This window comes from Belonocnema kinseyi, chromosome 7 (genome assembly GCF_010883055.1).
Source record: "Belonocnema kinseyi isolate 2016_QV_RU_SX_M_011 chromosome 7, B_treatae_v1, whole genome shotgun sequence".
Taxonomy (NCBI): Eukaryota; Metazoa; Arthropoda; class Insecta; order Hymenoptera; family Cynipidae; genus Belonocnema; species Belonocnema kinseyi.
Window position 1 is genome coordinate 92826189 of NC_046663.1, and position 21429 is coordinate 92847617.

A 21429-nucleotide genomic window follows, 5' to 3' on the forward strand; every position below is an offset into this window, starting at 1 on the left:
CTTTGAAAAACTGGACTGCCTAATGAACTTGAAGCTTCATTTCCTTGATTCACATATTGATCAATTTCCTGAGAACAACGGGGACTTTAGTGAAGAGCAAGGGGAAAGGTTTCACCAAGACTTGAAGGAATTTGAACGCAGATTTCAAGGACGATGGGGTATAAATATGATTAACCCATTAAAACTCTAAGGCACTTCTTAAAAGAAGCTAAAAATATTATAATGGAGTTCATGAATATCGCTATACATAGGTTCTAAGTCTTACTTTATGATCAAGGGTCGAAAAAAGTTCTAGTTTTGTGATTCATGTAGTGGAAAACCTCCAGAACAGTATCCAAAACATCGATTTTTTGAAAAAATATCAATTTATCACGTTTATTGTCCACTTACGCCGACTAGAAGTTGTTTATTTGAAAAAAATGACTTAAAATTCGTGATCAGCGACCTCAAAAACCGCCAGTAAAGTATTTTCAATGTTTATAAATCGGTTTAAAATCGTAAAACTTGATTTTAATGTCATTTTAATCAAATTTGAAGTAAATTTTCACTTTTCGCGATTTTCTGCCTTTTCATCGCCGTATGGTGGGTTGAAATTTTTGTAAAAAAAATCAAAACATGGTTTTCGATGTATTTTTTCCCGTAGAATTCGATTCTGAAGTCAAAAAAATAAAATTTTTCTTTATTTTTTTTTATTTAAAAAAATCATGAAAAAACCGTAAAAAATGAGGTTTTTCGAGCAAAATCCCATAAAAAAGTAGCTGGACCCTACTTTTTTTATTGCAAATTCGGATTCAGCGTCGAAAAATACATAAGAATATATAGGCCTGGTCAATTGCAGAGACACTTTTGTTTTTTTTGTGGGCCTGTGTTATCAATGTTTTTTACATTTAAATATTTGTGTCATGTTTACTCATTGTAGTATGAATATAAACATAGTCCTCAGTTTATTTCTGAATTGAAAGCAAAGTTTTATGACCCGAATAAAAGCCAGCAAGAGAAAATTCAAATATTGACAGTTTTGGGAACAAAATGGTCTGTGCGTAAGACAGCTAACTTAATGAATACTTCGCGTTACTTCATACGCAAAGCTCGAGAGTTTACACTGATAGAGGGGATTTTTTCAATACCTCCCAACAGAGCTGGTTAGCAGTAGTTCGAATTTTGAAGCCATTTATCATTAATTAATTTTAATAGTTCTTAGCTGCATAAACATTTAACGTAAGCCATGTTGAACATTTTTTAAAGTCAAATTTATCGGTTCATTTAATTGCAGGTAAAGTTATTTCTGCCGAAACAGAAACTAAAATTAAAGAGTTTTATGAATACGACGATGTTAGTTTTCCAATGCCTGGGCAAAAAGATACAAAATCGGTGAACATAAATAGGAAATCCGTTGTTTTCCAAAAACGTTTAATATTGGGAAACTTGAAAGAAATATACTTGAAATTCATCAAGGAAAATACTAATATGAAAGTTGGCTTGAGTAAATTTTGCTCACTCAGGCCAGAGCATTGTATTTTGGTTGGTTCAGGCGAAACAAATATTGTTTGCGTTTATCCTATCCATGAAAATATGAAGCTAATGGCATCAGGTAAACAGCGTAGAAAAAGTTATTTGATAAAATTCAATATTATTTAACGCAATTATTGAGTTGAATGATCGTAAAACAAATCAGTAAACTGCAATTTTTAAATTTGTTTATTAAGTTTTTCATTATTTTCGCCTGGTTTCTTCCATTTTAAAAACATCAAAAATTCTAAGACACAATTAAATATTTAGTTATACTCCACAGTAATATTGCAAAGATAGTACCATAATAATTCTTTCTTTCACAGGAAGTCACATCGTGAATTTGATGAAAAAAGAAAACTATTCTGTGAGCAACTATCAAGATATTTTGTTGCTTTCACTTTCTCCAAATCCAACAGAGAAATGTTTTTTTGGAAAATGTCAAGAATGCCCCACATTCCAAATTTTGTAAAATATTTTGTCGACAGTTTTTGATAAAAGTGACGTTCCGCATATAAGGTACAAACAGTGGTTTTTACAACCTAGAACAACTAAACAATCTTTAACAGTTTCAACCGAAAAATTCATTCAAAACTTTTGGGAATCCGGTAAAGAATTCCTTATTAATTCTTTTATCGCGAATGAACAGGCAACTTGTTACAAAAATGTAAAAAAAAATTGGCAAGATGAGCAATGTCTTGTAATTTGTGATTTTGCAGAAAATTGTGCGTTTTTTATCCAAAATGCTGTCCCTGGTGTTCATTGGAATAACGACCAGGTAAAAATTTTCCCAATAGTTTTTTATTTCAAAAATGATGGTTCAATTCAGCACAAGACTTTAGTTTTTATTTCTGACTGTCAAAAACACGACTCAGTCGCAGTTTACGTATTTTTACAAGAATTTAACAAGTTTCTTTCGAGCTTCTATTCAAATCTGAGTGAATGGATTTATCTTTCTGACGGTGCGCCCCAGCAATTCAAAAACGCGAAACATTTTTTAACTTTTTATCACCACGAGCAAGATTTCGGTCGTTCTGCAAAGTGGCATTTTCAAGCCACCGCACATGGAAAAGGCCCTTGCGATGGAGCAGGTGGGGCTCTGAAAAGAAAAGCACGAAAAGCAAGTCTACAAATGAGTGCAGATAGTCAAATAAGTTCGGCATTGGGATTGTATGAATGGGCAAAGAATGACGGGTGTTTTTCTAATATATCGGTGATTTACAAAAATGAACGAGATTATGAAGCAGCTGCTGAATTTTTAAAAGTTCGATTTGAAAATTGCGTAATAGTAAAGGGAACACAAAAGTTACATTACATCGAACCCGTGCAAAATCACCAATTAAAAGTGAAAATTTACTCTTCTTGTCCTAGTTTTGAATATGTTAGCTTTTCAAAAAATGTATCAAAGCGAGCTTTGAAACGAAAAGCGGAATAGATAAGGAAATTCGTATCTAACGATTTTACTGTGCTCTATAGAATGGTTTTCCTTCACAATACTACAGCTTATACGAATTATTGTTCTTTTGATAATAATAAAAACATTTTTTATGTATATAACGAATTTGGTCAATATAATTTATTTAACAGAATTTGAAAAAAAACGGTCCACTCTGAAACTTTCGTGAGATACTCTCTGAAGCATATTGCAAAATTACATAGGAAAAAATTTCATTTCGGAGATACCTTTTTCTTGTAAATGCAATTTGTTTAACATTTTTGCATGTTTCCCGGATAAATAAATAATTAATATTTTTCGCATATTACACAGTCAAAGTATGAACAATTATGAAATTCATTATAAAACATCCAGATTCTAATGAATAAATAATTGTTACTTTTGAGCATTTCAAAAAAGTGATCTTCATTAGATCCTGAAAGTTCAAATAATGATAACTTGTGAATTTCACATATATTGAAAAGAAAAAATACGTGTCTTCTATTTTTGTGTTAAAATCAAGAAAAAAATAACTTTGAGTGAATTTAAATTTTAGTGGTAAAGCTGACATGGAATGACCTATAGGTACCATACTGAATTCAATATGAAACTCTTAAAATTTCAACTCGAAATATTTTAAATTTTCAATAAAATAGTTCAATCTTCAACAAAAAAACTTAATTTTCTAGCGAAAGAGATAAATTTTCAACAAAAAAGTTCAGTTTTTTAAAACAAAAAAGTCGATTATTTTAAAGAACAGTTGACGATCAAACCCGAAACATGAATTTCAAACCAGAAAAGATGTTTTTTCCATATAGTTGCATTTCCAAAAACATACATTAATTTGAGAACCAACAGTTGCATTTACAGGCAAATAGTTGAATTTTTAGACAAAAGAGAAGAATTTTGAATCAAATGCTTGACTTTCAAACAAATGACGTAAAAACAACAAAAAAGACGAATTTTCAACAAAACATTTGAATTTTCAGTCTAGAAGTTTAATTTTCTATAAAAAAACGAATTGAATACCAAAAATAAATGGATTTTTTACTAAATTGTTGAATTTTTAACTAAAAACCATCCATTATTAACCGATAATGCAACAGCTAAATTTTTAAATTAAAATAATAATTTTTCAGCAACAGAAAATAATGAATATTTAATAAAATTGTTTAATCTTCAACCCATAAAATTCATTTGTAAAAAAGTACGTTCACTTTTAACTAAATATTTGAATGTTTAAGTAAAAAACTTAATTTTAAATAAAAATGTTTATAGTTAAGTTTTATGTTAATAAATTGATTTCAAAAACTGCATTTCAAAAGAACAGATTAATTTTCAACCAAGAAAATGAATTTGTAACATAGTATTTTAGCTTTTATCCATGTAGTTAAGTTTTCAACAAAAAATATGAATTCTCAGTTTAAACTTTAATACATAGTTGAATTTTAAACTAAATACGATGAATTTTTAGCCAAAAATGGATTCCTCAAATGTTTAATTCAGAAAATTAATTTTAAACTAGAAAAAACAAAACAATTTTCAACAAAATAATTAAATCTCTAACAAAATTGTTGAATTTTTAATCAAATGGGATGAATTATGAATCATAAATGTATAGTAGACTTTTCAATTAAAAACAAATAAGTTTTAATGAAAAATAGTTGGGTTTTTGTATTGGTTTCTATGAATGCAGTTCGCATTTTAAGCAAAAAAAAAACAAGTCTTTCAGAAAATCGTTATGCAGATTATTCAAATCTTCATTTCAAAAGAATTTTTATAAAATTAGAATTCAAGTTAAATTTGTTTATTTCACAAAATCGATTTGCATTTTTGTGTTTTATCTTCAACTGTAAGTGAAAGCTTAAATTTGCATTCAAATGGCTGCTAGCTAATTTTTATTCTTCGCAATATTTTGCATTACTTAGTTGGTTATGATTAAAAAAAAATAAATCATGGTTTTGGATTACATTAATTTTGTACAGCGTGCCCGCCGCTTCAGCGGCGTCGCATGCTTTCTATGAATCGATCTGGAAATTTCCAAGTATCTCCATTAAATAGTTCCGATATGTCTTTATTTGCAATTAAATATTATTAAACAATAGACGATTTTAATATTCTGTAAATATAAACATTTTCAAAGTTAATCTAGCAAAGTTTCACTTCTGCCTTGTGACCCCACTGCCACGCCCAATTTTGTCTAAATCTCTGATTTTTCCCTGACCAATCCAATTCCCTGACTTTTTTTTAGTTGTTCTTGGCTAGGTTCATTTTTCACTCACCAAGTTTCTTTGGTGAGAAAAGTCAAATTCATATTAAATTTTTGTGCAATTACTGCGAGTTAATTCTTTCATTTGCGGATTTCATAAAATTACTTTCTATTTATATTATTATATTTAATCACGCTGTATAAATAGGACTTTAATGAGCTACATTTTAAACAGCTGATAAAATCAGTCATATTTAACCCTATTGATACGCAGTAGCATATGTAAATTCGAGTTAAAAGATAGTCATTAGTCATTACGGTTACTTTCGCTCGATCGTCGATCAGCGAGATGTCACGTGTTTCAGCCAATGTGTGACACCGTTTGCGTATTAAATGGAATCCGGGAACGGTTCGGCACAGATTATGATAGTGGGACTGATATATTAAAAAACGTATCCATAATTAAAAGATAATAATCAGCCAAGTTGGTGAAAGTCCTGTGGCTGGGAGACATAGAGATCAAGACTAAATCCTAAAAAACATTCGCGAATTCCAAACCAAAATGTGTATTATGACTAATGTTGACAAATAAAATTGACAGGAACCATACAGTAAAAATACGTCAGAAGCTTAAGAAAGTTCATTTCTACACTTACATGTTTAAATCTATTATTGTTCATTTTGCAATTAGCATTTCAATGTTTATCTTCCATGGATCGTATTTTTGAGATTAATTAATTTAATGAACAAATTTGGGAGATATGAAGCCCTGATGAGTATAATTAACGAATAGTAGAACGGGTATAAGTATTATTAATTTTTTTTTTACTTTACAAGGTGAACCATTTTTTGTTTGACATGCAATAATTAAGTGGCATTCAAAATGAAAGGTATCAAAATGATGCAATTGTGAAAATAGGGGAAAAAATATTGGTGAAGTTATGCACAAATAATATTGAAATAATGATAATATATGCATTTGGGTAGTATAAAAATGCATTGTACATTTTTTTTCGATGAATTTGCATGTATACCGGCCCCAAATCTGTCCGAATCGATACAAAAATTACACTTGTTATTTTAAATTATATTTAGAGGTTCCGAAAGAACCATGAAGTTTAACACGTATTTCCTATTAAAAAAAACATTGATGTAAATTTTATTTAGAATAGTTCATATTAGGTTAATTGTTTAAACAATTTGGTACTGTTTTCAGAAAATTTCTTTTAGAACACAATTAGAAAGTCGCGGTTCTTTTCAGAAATATTAAAGTTTCTGTCCACTATTCATTTAAAACAAAGTAATATTAACGAAATCTAACAAACCTAATTGCTTGGAAAATTAATTACTATTTTTAATATTATGATCTTTAAATTTCAAAAAAATGATTATTTATAACTATCTTCTCATTTGTAATGCAAAAAATGTTGCGGTTTTTTTTAAATTTTCAACGTTGTTCCACTTTTCATTTAAAATGAGGCAATAATTAATAAAATTTAGGAAAAAGAATTGTTTAAACAAATTAATATTGCTATCTTCTCCTATATAAATGCCAGGTAGTTGAGGGTATTTCTGAAATTTGTATCTTTGTATCCACTTTTCGCTTAGTGAGATAATAATTATTACAAAGTTAACAAACAGTATTGTTTAAACAATTCATCATTACCTATAACTATCTTCTATCAGACAAATACTAGAAAGTTGCGTTTTTCCAATTTTTTTAATCTATTTTTAACTTCTCAATTAGAATGCCGCAATAATTAATTAAAATTAACAAACATAATTGTTTAAATAATTTATTAATATTTTTAATAATATTTTCTTTGAATCATGGTAGAAAGTTTTTTTCCTGAGATATTTAACTTTGTGTCCACCTTTCACTGAGGATGAAGTAATAATAATTAATGCAGTTTACAAACCGAATTATTTTAACAAACTACTATTGTCTATAACTATCTTCACGTATTGTAAAGCTAGATACTTGCGGCTTTTCCCTAAAATTTTCAGCTTTTTGTCCACTTTTCGCTTAAAATAAGGTAATGATTAATCAAATTTAGCAAAAATAATTGTTTAAACAATTTATGTATTATTGCGTATAACTATCTTCTACTATGGTATCGCTAGATAGTTGAGGTTTGTTCTGAAGTTTTAAACTTTTTGTACACTTTTCACTCAGTGAGATAATAAATAATCTAAGGTAAAACAAACATAATTCTATAAACAATTCATTGCTTACGACTATCTTCTCCTATATAATCAACATCAACATCAACATTAGCATTACGTTAATAAGATTAGTATTTAGTATTTGTTACAACTAAAAAGTAAAATAAAAGCTGCATGTTTTAATGCAATCCGCAACTTTCTAGTTATAAGATAGAAGAAGATTAAAAATAACAATTTTCTTTTAATTGTGATTTGTTTGAACAATTATTTTTGTTAAATTGCATCATATTTTACCACGCTTTCAGTGAAAAGTTGAAAAAAGTGGAAAATTTCAGAAAAAAACTGTAGCTTTTTCGCATTTTTCGAAAAGAAAATTATTAAAATACTACAAAAAATTTTTAAAAATAATTTTTGTTAACTTGAATTTATTAGAATCTTTCTATAATTAAAAAGGTAACCAAAAGCTAAAAATTTGAGGAAAAACTCTTGACTTTCCCTGACTTTCTGGAATTTCTTCACCTGTAGCTACCCTCAATAAAAGGCATTTCGACGTATCCAAATGACAAGGTTTCAACTCGCAGAAGCCAAATGAAGCTTCAAAAGTTCGCCACACGATTTTCCATCTTTTTATTTGGTTTCCACAACTTAACGCTTTTCACTTAGACTCTCCGAGATGGAACCTTGTCATTTGGACACGTCGAATAAAACATTTTTGGTAGGTTTTCTTTATTCATATTGGAGAGAGAAACTCCTATTTCAAGAGGCAATTATTATAAAAAACGAAAAATTAAATTTATAATAATAACTAGATAATTAATGTTATTTTCTTTCAGTTTTAAGCGGAGGAGAATTTGGAGGAGCCAGCAATTCCACAAGCAATGACAATGCAAAAGTCAAATTATGTGGAGCAGATTTCTGCGTCCATGGAAATGGTGGCCACGAAAGTTTGGAACGACCACCAGACTCCGAGATTTATGAAATCTCGGCAATTTATTTATCTTGCGTCGTCGTGGCTGTTATAATAGTCGCCCTCTTCGTAGATCCTCTTTCCAGGTAAGAGATACATAAGTTGAATAATCACAAATTAGCATTTTCAAAAATAAAATGTTAAATCAGAGAATATAATAAAATTCAGCCAATTAAAGTGCAAGCCATTTTATAAAAAAACGTAGACATCAATTAATTCTGTGTATTTGTAATTTAAATGTGCAGAATATATCACCATAAGAAATCTTTCATTTGCAGATTGAAAGAATGAAAATACAATCGGTTAGTCACAATTTTAATCTGTCACCTGTGCGCGGTGCTTTAAATCTGTCATCCCGCATTCGTTAAAATGCTCAGTGACTAGAGTTGAATGACACTGACTAATCTGAAATAATTCCTATGGGCATTTTACGAGTCATTAATGCGCGCATGAATGGGTTGAAATTCAATATGAAATTGAGGTCTTGAAAGATTACATCCAGTATGAAGTAATATATTTTAACAGGAAAATGCAGCTTAAACAAAAAATAAAGAAATTCAAAATAATATTGTAATAGATTATAATTGATGCAATAATTTATTTCTAAATCCAATAATTATTAAGTTGTAATTCCCTTTTTACAATAACTGCAATGGATTATCCTGTGTAGGAATTATTAGATTTACACTGAAAGCGCCAGTATCATTCACTTGTGAATATGCTAATAGCCGCAGGGAGTGCACGTGTCAGAAATAAACTCCGCAATCCGCTCATGTCTCTATTTGCATCCTAAACATCAAAATGTTTAGGATTTCAATCCCCGCATTTTTGTTAAAAATAATGTTTATAAAATAAAACATGAGTTTAGTTTTTGTGAATTTGAGTTTAATATAAGGTGACTGTGAAGTTTCATAACTTGATGATTGTAATTTATTTAGTTTTCACTTTCAGTGATAACGAGATTTTATAAACGTAAATTAAAGACAAAAGTCAGTTTTTAATTTGTGAAATATATAAATAAATACTCAAAATTCAGATGTTGTGTGATACAAATATGTGAAAAATAATGACTGAAGAGAATATTTAAAAACATTTAATGTTTTTTTGAATTGTAGATTCAACTATGTTGTTCAAAATTTATCTTTTTTGGATGACTTTAACTGCTTTTTATTTAAAATTACAATCTTTTGTATTAAAATGTCAACTATTACATATTTTTCTCCGATTTTTTTTAATTCAACTATTTGGTTGAAGATTCACTTTTTAGTTTAAATTTTCATTCAAAATGTCTCTAATTTTTAAAAATATTTATATATATATTTAAGATTTCAAAGAAATTTATTTTTCTCTAACCTTAAAAACAAATAAACCTAAAAAATTAATAATCGATTCGCAAATGCAATAACGTATATTGAATATACTAATATGTGAATTTATCCAGTTGTCTGAAAACGGATTCAATAGCTTTTATGCATAAATGTACATATCGCAATTACAGGCAATTGGTCTTCGTTTATGCAATATTTATTGAGAAGCTTTGAGTAATCAGTCATTAGAGACATGCAACTCGTTTTGAAGAACTTTTTTGCCTATAGGATATTTATTCAGTAATTTTCCTTCAATTGTTTAATTTGAGTTCATCATTATGATACAGACGACAGATCAGGGAAAATTTCAAAATGAGATAATTTTAAAAACTTTGTTTTGCTGCCACCCTAATATAATATTATTTTTAGTAATTTATTAGCCTTGTATTTCTATTTTTTGCAGTAGCTTTCTCCTGAAGATTATATTTTTAGTTAGAAATTTTATTAAATGCTTGAAAATTCAACTTTTTATTGATAATTCGTTCTGGGGTTGCAAATTGAACTATTTCAATAGAAAATTACCTTATTGTTGGAAATTTACATTTATGTGTGGACAAGTTAACAGAAATCTTTCGTGGTTCAAAATTTAACTATCGTTGGAAAAATTCGTCTTTTCCATTTCAAAATTCATCTGTTCCAGTAGAAGTTTAATGCTTTTTTGGATAAGATTGCAAACCAGTTAAAAATTAACCTTCTTCGATTAAGGATTCAACTACAGTGAACCCTAGAGATAGGGCCCCCTGATAGAGTTCTTCCGAGAATTAACGCCGCGCCGCAATTAGGATTAAAAGGAGCTGCGCGGGGTGAGCGGCGGTCGCTCAGGCGTGAATAAACAAAAGCGTTTTCTACGAAACAGCTGTCTGTTTTGGTAATTCCTCATCAAGGTCAGCCCCAAAATAGGCCCAGTCTCAGAGTTTCACTGTATCTTGTTCCAAATTTTCTTTTTTTGTTGAATTTAAATCCAACTATTTTTTATTAAAAATTAAAATATTTTTGTTTTAACCCTTTGCGACGCAGTGGGATGTATACGTCCCACCTACTTCTCCTAAGTTTTTATTGGATTTCTAGTTCTCGTCGACATATAAATACGAATGCTATTTTTTAATAAACTCTTGGGGATGTAAGGAGTACAACTGGCACAAAAAGTATGTGAATTTGTTAATCACTCATTAGTTATAAACAATTAAAACTCGAAAACCTCGTTTTTTAACAATTATTTGCCTGTGTCTAAACTACAAGTCCTAAAGATCTCAAATATTTGATGCAAATATTTCAAACATTGAACTAAACAATATATTTTTTGCAAAATTTTTCGTAAGTGAGTTTTTTCAATGAAAAAAATTCCAGAATATACAAAAATATATTTTGTCATTATGTTGGTCTATAAAAGATTCTGAGAGACAGGGATAACTTCTCAATGAGCATAAAACTCGATTATGTGGTTTTTTGGGTCGCGGATTACGATTCTGATGTCAGAATTAAAAAATTCAAAATGGCGGCTACATAATGGCAGCCATTTTTTAAGAAATTGGCAAGTTTTGTTACAGTCAGTATAAAACTCGATTAGCGGGGGTTTTTTGAGTCGTTGATTACGATTTTTATATCAGAATTACAAAATTCGACGACGCGTAGTTTTGCTTCGCCGATTCCTATATAAGAGGACGTTCTGCGCACTCTTGTTACTCCAAAGACAGTCACCATATTGGATCCGCCATTTTGAATTTTACAGTTCTGACGTCAGAATCGGAATCAGTGATCCCAAAAACCTATATAAAGCTAAAAATAACAAATATAATGAATGAAAAAAATTCGCGTCTCAAAGGGTTAAATATCTTCTATAACATTATTTGTTTAAAATTCATATATGTTTTCGTTTAAAAATTGAACTTCTTTGTACAAGTTAAACTACTTTTGTTATACAACAACTTTTGGTTGAAGATTCATAATTTTAGTTAATAATTCATTTCTTTGAGGGAAAAACGTTTTTTTCGTTGGTTAAAAATTAATTTGTTAAACTGAAAGTTCAACTATTCCAGTTAAAGATTCAACATTTTAGGTGAAAATTTATCGCTCTGATTTGGTTAAAAATTTATTTTTTTAAATTCAATATTCAACTACTTGAGTTAAAGTTGAACTAATTTGTAAGAAAATTAATTTTTGTGTGGATAATTGAACTATTTTATTAAAAATGTATTTTTCCTTAGTTTAAATATAGTTTTAACTGAAAACATAATTTTTCAATTTTTTTAGAAATTATTCATGTTTAGTAAAAAATTCTTCTTCAACTTTACAAAAATAATCTTTTTTTAAAGTTTCCTCTTTTTAGGCGAAAGATGCAACTGTGTGGTTGAAATTCTATTTTTGTTGTTGTTAAATTTCCTCTTTTGGGTAAAAATTTCAAAAATTTAGATGCATTTTTACTTGAATAAATTATTTATAAGCATTCATCTCTTTGGTTGAAAAATTCATTATTTCAGTTAAATGTTTGCGTTTTTTCGTAGAAAATTAATCTTCTTAGTTGAAAATTGGTCGTTTTTGTTTTAAAATTCATCTATTTTCAATCGAAGTAGAGTAGCGTATTTGTGGTTCAAATATATCATCGATTTAGTACAAATTAATCTTTGTTGGATAAAAATCTAACTATTTGTTAAAAATTGTAATTATTTTGTAGAAAATTCAACCCTTGAGTTAAAAATTAATTTTCTTTTTGTTTTTGTTTGAAATATCAAATATTACATTTTTCGTTGAGAATACATTTTTCTTACAAATTCTACTGTCCTGTAAAAAGTCTTCTTTTCGGGTTACAAATTTAACAATTTTGTTCAAAAACTTTGTTTTATTAAAAAGTGGCCCATTTTGTTGAAAAATAAAAAGTCATCTGCGTTGGTTGGAAATTCAACTTTTTGGTTGAAAATTCAACTGCTCTTGTTTAATTACTTAGTTGTAAATATAATTTTTTGTTGAAAAATTAATTTGTGGTTGTTGATTCAACTATTTGGTTAAAAAAGTTTCACTATTTTTTGTTTGAAAATTCATCACAGATAAAAAATTCCAGTATATGATTACCAATTGAACCATAGGTTAAAAATGTAATAATTTTGTTAAAAAGTTACAGCTTTTAATTGAAAATTTAAGTGTTTTATTTAAAATTTCAAATAAAATTCAAAATATTATTGTAAATGTTATAAGTTTAAAATAGGAAGAATATCTAGAGAAAATGAAGATTTCTTCAGCATAAGTATTTAGAATTTGTTTCTGTAAGAAATAAATATTGATTCATGGAACGTAATCAGAATTTACATTCGATCTCGGATACGGGCTCTATAAGGGTGCATTGACGGTCACTAGTTGGCTTGGAATTCAATCGATTTACATTCGTAATCACTTTGAGAAGAACTTCGTCTTCTCTCTTGTACAGTTACATACATTGGTGGTTGTGGATTAGCATGCGTAACGGACGGTAAAATTCGATTCGTATAATAAGTGACGTAATACTGATTACCATTTGCGTAATCTGTGCAACTCGTCCTGCTTGATAATGTCTCAAACCGATAGACGATTGTATTCAGGATATCTACTTCATTCTACAATTTACAATTTACAATTTAAAATTTAAAATGCACAATTTACATAAAATTTACAGCTTACAATTTAAAATAAAAAATTACGAATTTACATTTACACTAATGAACAGCGCCTTACGTCGCCTTCCAGGCGCTAAAAAATCATTTAAAACTTTTCAGACATAAATCACCTGCACCACTTCGTTAATTAGGATCGATCAAGTTTGCATAAATTTTCGGCTTCATGGAACAAGTGACATCATAGCCTTGACTCAAGCCACTATCGTTATTAAGATTTTTGCCCGATAGCGATTTTAAAATGTTCTTGGTATACCATCAAGTTCAAAATTATCTAAGCCTTAACTTGATTCATAACATTTAAAAAAAGACAAAACGATTATTGCAAACAAATTTGGGAAGAGAAAGCTGAGCGTAAAAAACAAACAAAAAATAGCTAAAGTCATACATGTTTATTTAAACGTAGGGGAATGTTGTAAAGGATGGGACGGGTTTTGTTTTTGGGCCATAACTGTTTTTCATGACAATATCATTGGGATTTCATTAAAACGTTTTTAAGGTCTATCCAATAGCTTATTTCTGGTGCACTAAACATATAAAATTACACTGCAAACAAATTTAAAACCGATTTTGTGAATATCTTCCATTTTGCCAAAAAATGTAGTGTAGGTTGGGATACCTGTTAAAACATGAAAAATAAGTGTATAAAATCATTCTAAAATATCATAGTAAAACTTTTATTAAATATTTATTTGTAAATTGGGGGTTTACGCAAAAATGAAAACTTCTTTGATGGCTTTAATTGAAACTTTGAAATCAGTGATCCGCCGTTCACTTTTTTATTTCTAACGAGACATGCTGAAATTTCGATTGTAAAAGCACATAACAATGAACAAAAGTGCGATTATTTTTATTATTTACTCCAAAGACGATTTTCAGTCAAAAATAGCATATAGTTGTAAAAAACGTATCCCAACCTGTAGGGTACACGTATCCCAACCTAATATGTAATGTTTTTTGCAACTGCAAAAAGCATGGACCAACTCCGCGAATTAACATAGAAAGTGAGTCACTATTGATACAAATATATGACAGTAACAACAGGTGGCACCACCGGAAAAAGAAGTGGAGAAAATGCGCTATCCCAACCCATGCAACATTCGCCTGTATTTGTGTTGTTTCTTCCGATTTAGGCAAAACTAGTAATTTTCATTTAATCTTAATTTACGAAATCTCATTCTTTTTTAAAAGATTATTTATAATTCTATTAATCACTTTTTTATTCAATATTATTCAGCAAGATACTTAATTCAAAAAGCGATGAACTAAAAATAATTGCACATTATTTAAAAATAAAGTTCCTCGCATAAAAACGTGACGCATATAATTATAATGAACATTTTAAGTAATAGAATGAGATTTAAAAAATTCAATTATGAGTCAAGATAAAAATGAAGTAATTTTGAATTTGACTGTACACCTAGAACATTATGAATTTCGCATAAAAATTACGAAGAATCAATTACAAGTATTTCAGGAATCAAAATTTACAAGTTTAACTTTCGCTTTCCTGAATTTATTATCGATTTTAGAAGTACTGACATCTAGATTTCTGAAATTCACAAATGCCCGATTAAATTCGATTGTAGCAAAATAAAAAGAAAGATTACAAAAATATGCATAAATATTTCTCTAGAGATTTCTCTTTCTTTTATCATAATCTTGTGAAATTGATGAAAGAAGTATATAGCATGTAGGATATAATTTGTACAAGAAAGTACAAGATTTCTGCAACTGTAATTTTTTTCTAAAACATGTTCAAAAATGTACAAAATTGAACAAAAAAGTTCAATCAAATTAAGGGAAGTAAATTTTTCTTAAATTTTTTTTATAGAAAATCAATTTGTGAACTTTAAATTTAATTATTCATGTTTTAGTTGTGCATTCATCATTTTTAGTTTAGAATTCAACTATGTGATTAAAAATGAACTTTTTGTCAGAAATTCCTATTGTCAGGAGAAAATTCAACCATTTGCTTGACATTTTTATTTGTCTAGAATAAAAAATCTTTCTGATTTAAAAATAAAACCTTTTTTGTTTGAAATATCAACTGTCACATTTTTGGATAACATTTTTTTCTGTTAAATTTTTTCAAACAGGAAAATAATTTTTCAAACAATTGATTAAAACTGACTTTATGTACCTCTTTCTAATAATTATAATAATAATAAAAATTAATTTGTTGTCTTTTTCCCCCTTTAAAATTATCGTGTGGCGTCGCAGAATTGAGACTAGAAAAAAAGTAAAATCCCTTTTTGGTTGAAGACACTTAAGATACAATATGCAATTTCGATGGAAATTATGTCCAAAAACTAAACAATTTTGTAGAAAATCGTGATTTATTTAACAAAGCAACACTTTGACCAGTTTTTGTTAAATGTCCACGTTTTGAGACTCTCTGAAACCGAAAAACAGGTTTTTACGAATGTGTCTGTATGTATGTATGTATGTATGTATATATGTATGCATGTATGTATGCCTGTATGTCTATATGTAGGTATGTATGCACGTCTGTCTGTCTGTCTGTGAAGACGATAACTTTTGAAAAAATTAATTCATTAGATTGGCCTTCGGTACACTCGTTTAGTGTCCTAAACTAAAGGTCAAGTTCGTTAGCCAGCCATTTTGGATGAAAATTCAAAAAGTGGGCACATTTTGAATATTTTTTGAGACCCCTTTTTTAGAAATTCAAAAATTCTCTGTACGGTTATTCATAGTATTCAAAAATTCGAACAATTTATTTTTATGACTTTTTTCATAATATTAAACATTGTCAGAGTTATAGCAATTACAAAATTCCAAAAAACACACGAAAATGAACATTTTAGGCCAAATAACGCAGGAAATGAAAACAAGTCAAGAGAAGAAAAATGTTGCTTTTTGAATGCCCTACAAGATTATCATAACAATTTAAAAAATTTTTTTGAAAAATCAAAATTTCATATTTTCACAGCACACAAAATTATGAAAAATCCAAAAAATTTATTTTTCTGTCAAACTATGCAAAATACTGTAAAAGATGAAGAGACAAAAATTGTGCATTTGAAAAAGATCTACAAATTTGTTATCAACCACTCTTTGATAGGATGTATAGTTTTGGCTCTAATCATGAAAAACATGATTAACAGTAAAAAAAAAAAAAAAATCTGACCGCTTTGGGGACACATTCTGATCAAAACTTTTGTCATTTAATTTCTTTATCGTCTCGTGTGTGGGGTTTCAAAAAATTTAATTAATAACACAGCCACACAAAAAAAAGAAGTGTGCGGATCTGGTAACAAGACACACGTATTCCTATGGATTTCGGGGCGCTGAATTCAAATTCAGTATCAAAAATTACCCATCACGTCATGGTTGAGCCATAACCTCAAAAAATGACGAAAAATCATGCACTGAGGCAACTAAATTTCAAAATGATGCCAGTGATACAAATTTTCACTTCAAAAACATGTCGACAACTGTGAAGGATCAACCCTTGCTTGATATCAACTTATTTAACATAACTTTACCCAACAGAACCTGACCTCACCTAACCTGAATTAACAGAAATTTATTGAACTGCACGTAAAGCTCTGGAAGCATATTTTCCCAGTATCAAATGTGTGCTACATCGAATGGGTCAACTGGAGCCTAACCTAGAAATAAATCTAACCTAGCCTAACCTAACCTAACCTCACGAAATACCATTAAACTGATTATGTTGTCCCGTTGTGTTTGCGGTACCGTTTTATTCAGCTTCGGCTTAACCTACATAGAGGTTTAACCTATCCTAATCTAAGAAAACCTGACCTAACCTAACCGATTACGCTGGTAACCCTGTTCTTGCGTACTTTCATATTTTGACATTAATAGCAGTAAATGTCTGGAATTTCGTAACCGCTTGTTGCTAGCATTATTCGCCTGTGTCTGTAACCAGGGCACCTCCACGTGGTGACATTGTGTTGAGTTAAGCAAAATTTCGTTAGGTTCTGTTAAGTTAGATTCATTTCTAGGTTAAGATCGAGTTAACCTATTAAATATAGCATACATTTAAGACTGAAAACCGTACGCTTACATAGCTACACGTGTGGTTGAATTTTATTCGGCTAGGTCAGGTCAGGTCAGGTTTTGTTAGGTTAGGATAGGTTAAACCTCTATGTAGGTTAAGCCGAAGCTGAATGAAACGGTACCGCAAACACAACGGGACAACACAATGAGTTTAATTGTGTTACGTGAAGTTAAGTTAGGTTAGGTTAGGTTTTTTTTAGGTTAGGATAGGTTTGACCTCTTTGCAGGTTAAGCCCAAGCTGATTCAAACGGTACCGCAAACACAACGGGGCAACACAATCAGTTTAATTGTGTTTCGTGAGGTTAGGTTAGGCTAGGTTAGATTTATTTCTAGGTTCGGCTCGAGTTGACCCATTCGATGTAGCACACATTTGCTACTGGGAAAATATGCTTCCAGAGCTTTACGTGTGGTTAAATAAATTTCTGTTAATTCAGGTTAGGTGAGGTCAGGTTCTGTTGGGTAAAGTTATGTTAAATAAGTTGATATCAGGCAAGGGTTGATCCTTCACAGTTGTCGACATGTTTTTTGAAGTGAAAATTTGCTTCACTGGCATTATTTTGCAATTTATTTGCCTCAATGCATGATTTTTCGTAATCTTTCGAGGTTATGGCTCAACCATGACGTGATGGGTGATTTTTGATACCGAATTTGAATTCAGCGTCCCAAAATCCATAGGAATACGTGTGTCTTGTTACTAGATCCGCAAACTTTTTTGTGTGGCTGTGTAATTAGTTATTTTTTCATGATAATACATTCTTATCAGAGAAGGTATTAGATTTGTGTAAAATTTGACCCCCCTTCCAGTTTTTGTCAAAAATTCACGTTTTGAGACCCCTTGAATCCGAAAAACAGGTTTTTACGAATGTGTCTGTCTTTATGTCTGTCTGTCTACAAGCACGATTACTTTTGAACAAAATAATCTATTAGATTGGCCTTTGATACACTCTTCACTGTTTTAGTGTCCTAAGCTAAATGACAAGTTCGTTAGTCAGCCATTTTGGATAAAAATTCAAAAGTGAGCGTATTTTGAAAGTTTTTGAAACCACGTTTTTTCATGATTCAAAAATTCTCTGTACACTTGTGCATAGTACTTGAAAAGTAACATGTTAATTTTCGAAAGCCCTACAAAATTATCATAGCAACTTTTTGAATTTTTTTCGAAAGATTGATAAATCAAATTTTGATCAAACAAAAAGTAATAAAAAATTGTATTTTGTGAAAGTATGCAAGGTAGGACAAAATTATAAACAAACATTATGCACCCAAAAAATGTCTACATTTTTTTACCGAAAGTAGAGAACAACAATTTTTATTAATGTTTTTTTATATGATTAGTAGTTTCTATTTTAATCGTGAATAACAACATTAAAAATAAAAAATTACATTTTTGATAAAATGACACAAGATATAAGAGGAAGGTTGTTTACCCCGAAAAAATCTAAAATTTTTTTTGAAATAATTTCCTGATAAAACGCGTGGTTTTCGTTTTAATCGTAAAAAATAACATTATAAATAATGAAATTGACTGTTTGGAGAAACGGTACAAGACAAATTAAAATCTTCATAAGGACGCATATTCCAAAACGTAGCTACAACATTCCCTTCACCTATTTTTTCATATGACAGGCCTTTTTTTTTAACTTTTAGCATACCAAAATTTACCCGTTTTTTTAGTCTCCAAAAAGGCTTTTTTCTCATTTATATTTTCAAATTCAAAACATGAAAAATAAAAAAACATTCTAATTCAAAGTATTGAAAGCGCACTTTCTGAAGCAAGGAATTTGATACGCAACCATTATTTAAAAAATTAAAAACGTAGAAGCTGAATAGTTATATGATAATATTTTATGAAATGAATATAATATTTTTTTAAATACTGAAATGTACAATTTTCAATTAGTTAAAAAATTGTAATATAACATTTCCAAAATAAACTTATTTAAACTAACCACTTTCAAAATAAATAAGTTCTACATTTTGTACAATCCTAATTCAATAAATTCAAAAATGAGTTTGAAATGAATTAGGGAAACATTAAAGAAACTTCAAAAGAATTTTGATCAAATGCCTCCAAATTTAGGGTGAGTTTTAAAGACTTGAAGATGAATGAAATAAAAACTTTAAAAAACTTTATCGTTTATGGGAATTTATAGGAATGATATAAAATTTCAGGGATAAACTCGAGTGCGAAGCGCGAGATACGTGATGAGAATGTGTTCGTTAAAGCCGAAGGAGCTTTAACAAAAGAGAATTCACAATTATTAAATTAATGTTGTCGATACTTTTACCTTTAGTTTTAAATAGTCTGTGCAGAAAAGTCGAGCGCGAAGCGCGAGATAAATATACTGTCGAGCGCGAAGCGCAGAACTAACAGTCGCGCGCCCTTTTTTGACGGCTACTGAAATATTTGTACCAAATTGTTCAATTTAATACATCTAAACTTATTTTCGGGCTTTCCGTCTCTTCAAGATTGGTTTCATTAAAAACTTCAGAAACCTAATCGGTCTCAATTAACCAAATTAGTTGGTCATACACTGCAATTTCTGGTATCGTGATTGTTGTTCGAATTCGCATATCATTGTCTGCTTGTTTCTAAGTGTTTGCTTCTATAGAATCGCTTATCATTCAAAATTAGAAAATAAATTTATAATGTTTAAAAATACTCAAGTGACTTAAAATATCTCAGTGACGAATATTTACTTGATAAGCGAAGTATGTTTACTATGCTAAATATCAAATCTGAATACGAGATGTTGTTACTCAAGTTTTCAGCGTTTATTTTCATTCTGGCATATTCAAGGAAAATGTTAATGTTTGCAAACAAATTCAGATTTATTTTTCTGCCTCATAGAGGGAGTTTTGAAATGACATACATTTCCAAACCTACTTTTTTGTCATATTTTTATGTCTTTCCACCCAAGGAGCTCGAAAGTACAATTTAAAAAAATGTCCTTGCCCATTTTTCTGTTCATCATATCTCGAATTTGAAGCTGGATCAGCCATTTGTAAGTGTTTTTTTTTTATTTTTGAGATTTAAGAAACAAAATTTTACCCTGTTTATACCAAAAAAACTTTTCTAATATTTAAAATACAACAATAAGATATCTAGTAAATTTGTTAGCGCCTTCGAGACGCATTGGACGAACCAAAAAATGTTTGATATTCAAAACAACATAATATTATATAGCAAATTTGGTCGCGTCTTTGAGATGAATTGAGCGACCTATTGTTTAACCTTTTATGACACACCAGTACCGATTTATGGTGTTTAACAAAAATTTGTGTTTTCTGTTAATATGAGAAAAACTTTCTTTATACTGGGCACACTGTATTACTGTATCTGACATGTTTGCTCGCGTCTTCAAGACACGCCGAGTGACCTATTGATGAACCTCCCATGGATCAATTTGAAAAAAAATATATATACGAGGTGTGTTCAAAAAATAAGGTGACTTTATGGTTTTCTCAAAAAATATTCATTTATTCCTCAATATTTATGTTGTCCCTTTCAAAGTAATCCCCCTCAGATATAATACACTTGTGCCAACGCTTTTTCCAATCATCCAAGCACTTCTGATAATCATTTTGTCGTATAGCCTTGAGTTCTTTCAGCGATGCAGTTTTTATCTCTTAATCGTTGAAAATCGATGTCCTTTCGTGAGTCTCTTCAGTTTTGGGAAAAGGAAAGAGTCACTGGGGGCCAAATCCAGTGAATATGGAGGCTGAGGCATGACTGTGGTGCTATTTTTAGTCAGAAAATCTTTCACAAGCACTTTCAAAATTAAGCAGTTTTGGAACAAATTTCGCTGACATACGTCTCATGCCCAAAACGTCCGGAAATATAGTATGGCATGGGCCAACCGATATGTCAACTTCTTCAGCAATTTATCTGATGGTAATTCGGCGATTTTTCAACACCATTTCTTCCACTGCTTGAACGTTTTCATCTGTTGTTGACGTTCTGGGACGTCCAGGGCGAGGTTCTTCTTCGACATCCTCTCGGCCTTCTTGGAACAGCTTGTACCACTTATACACATTTTTCTTACTCAGAGTAGACTCACCGTATGCAACTGTCAACATTTCAAGA

At 29.8% G+C, this 21429-nt stretch overlaps 1 protein-coding gene across 1 annotated transcript in view; it reads left to right on the forward strand.

Annotated features, from left to right (window-relative positions):
- The window catches only part of LOC117175927 (UNC93-like protein), a 203914-nt gene that overhangs the window by 66256 nt on the left and 116229 nt on the right, over positions 1–21429 (forward strand). Inside the window, exon 3 of the mRNA XM_033365776.1 lies at positions 8153–8372. Within this exon, the coding sequence (XP_033221667.1) occupies positions 8153–8372 (220 nt within the window). The remainder of the gene's footprint in view (positions 1–8152; positions 8373–21429) is intronic.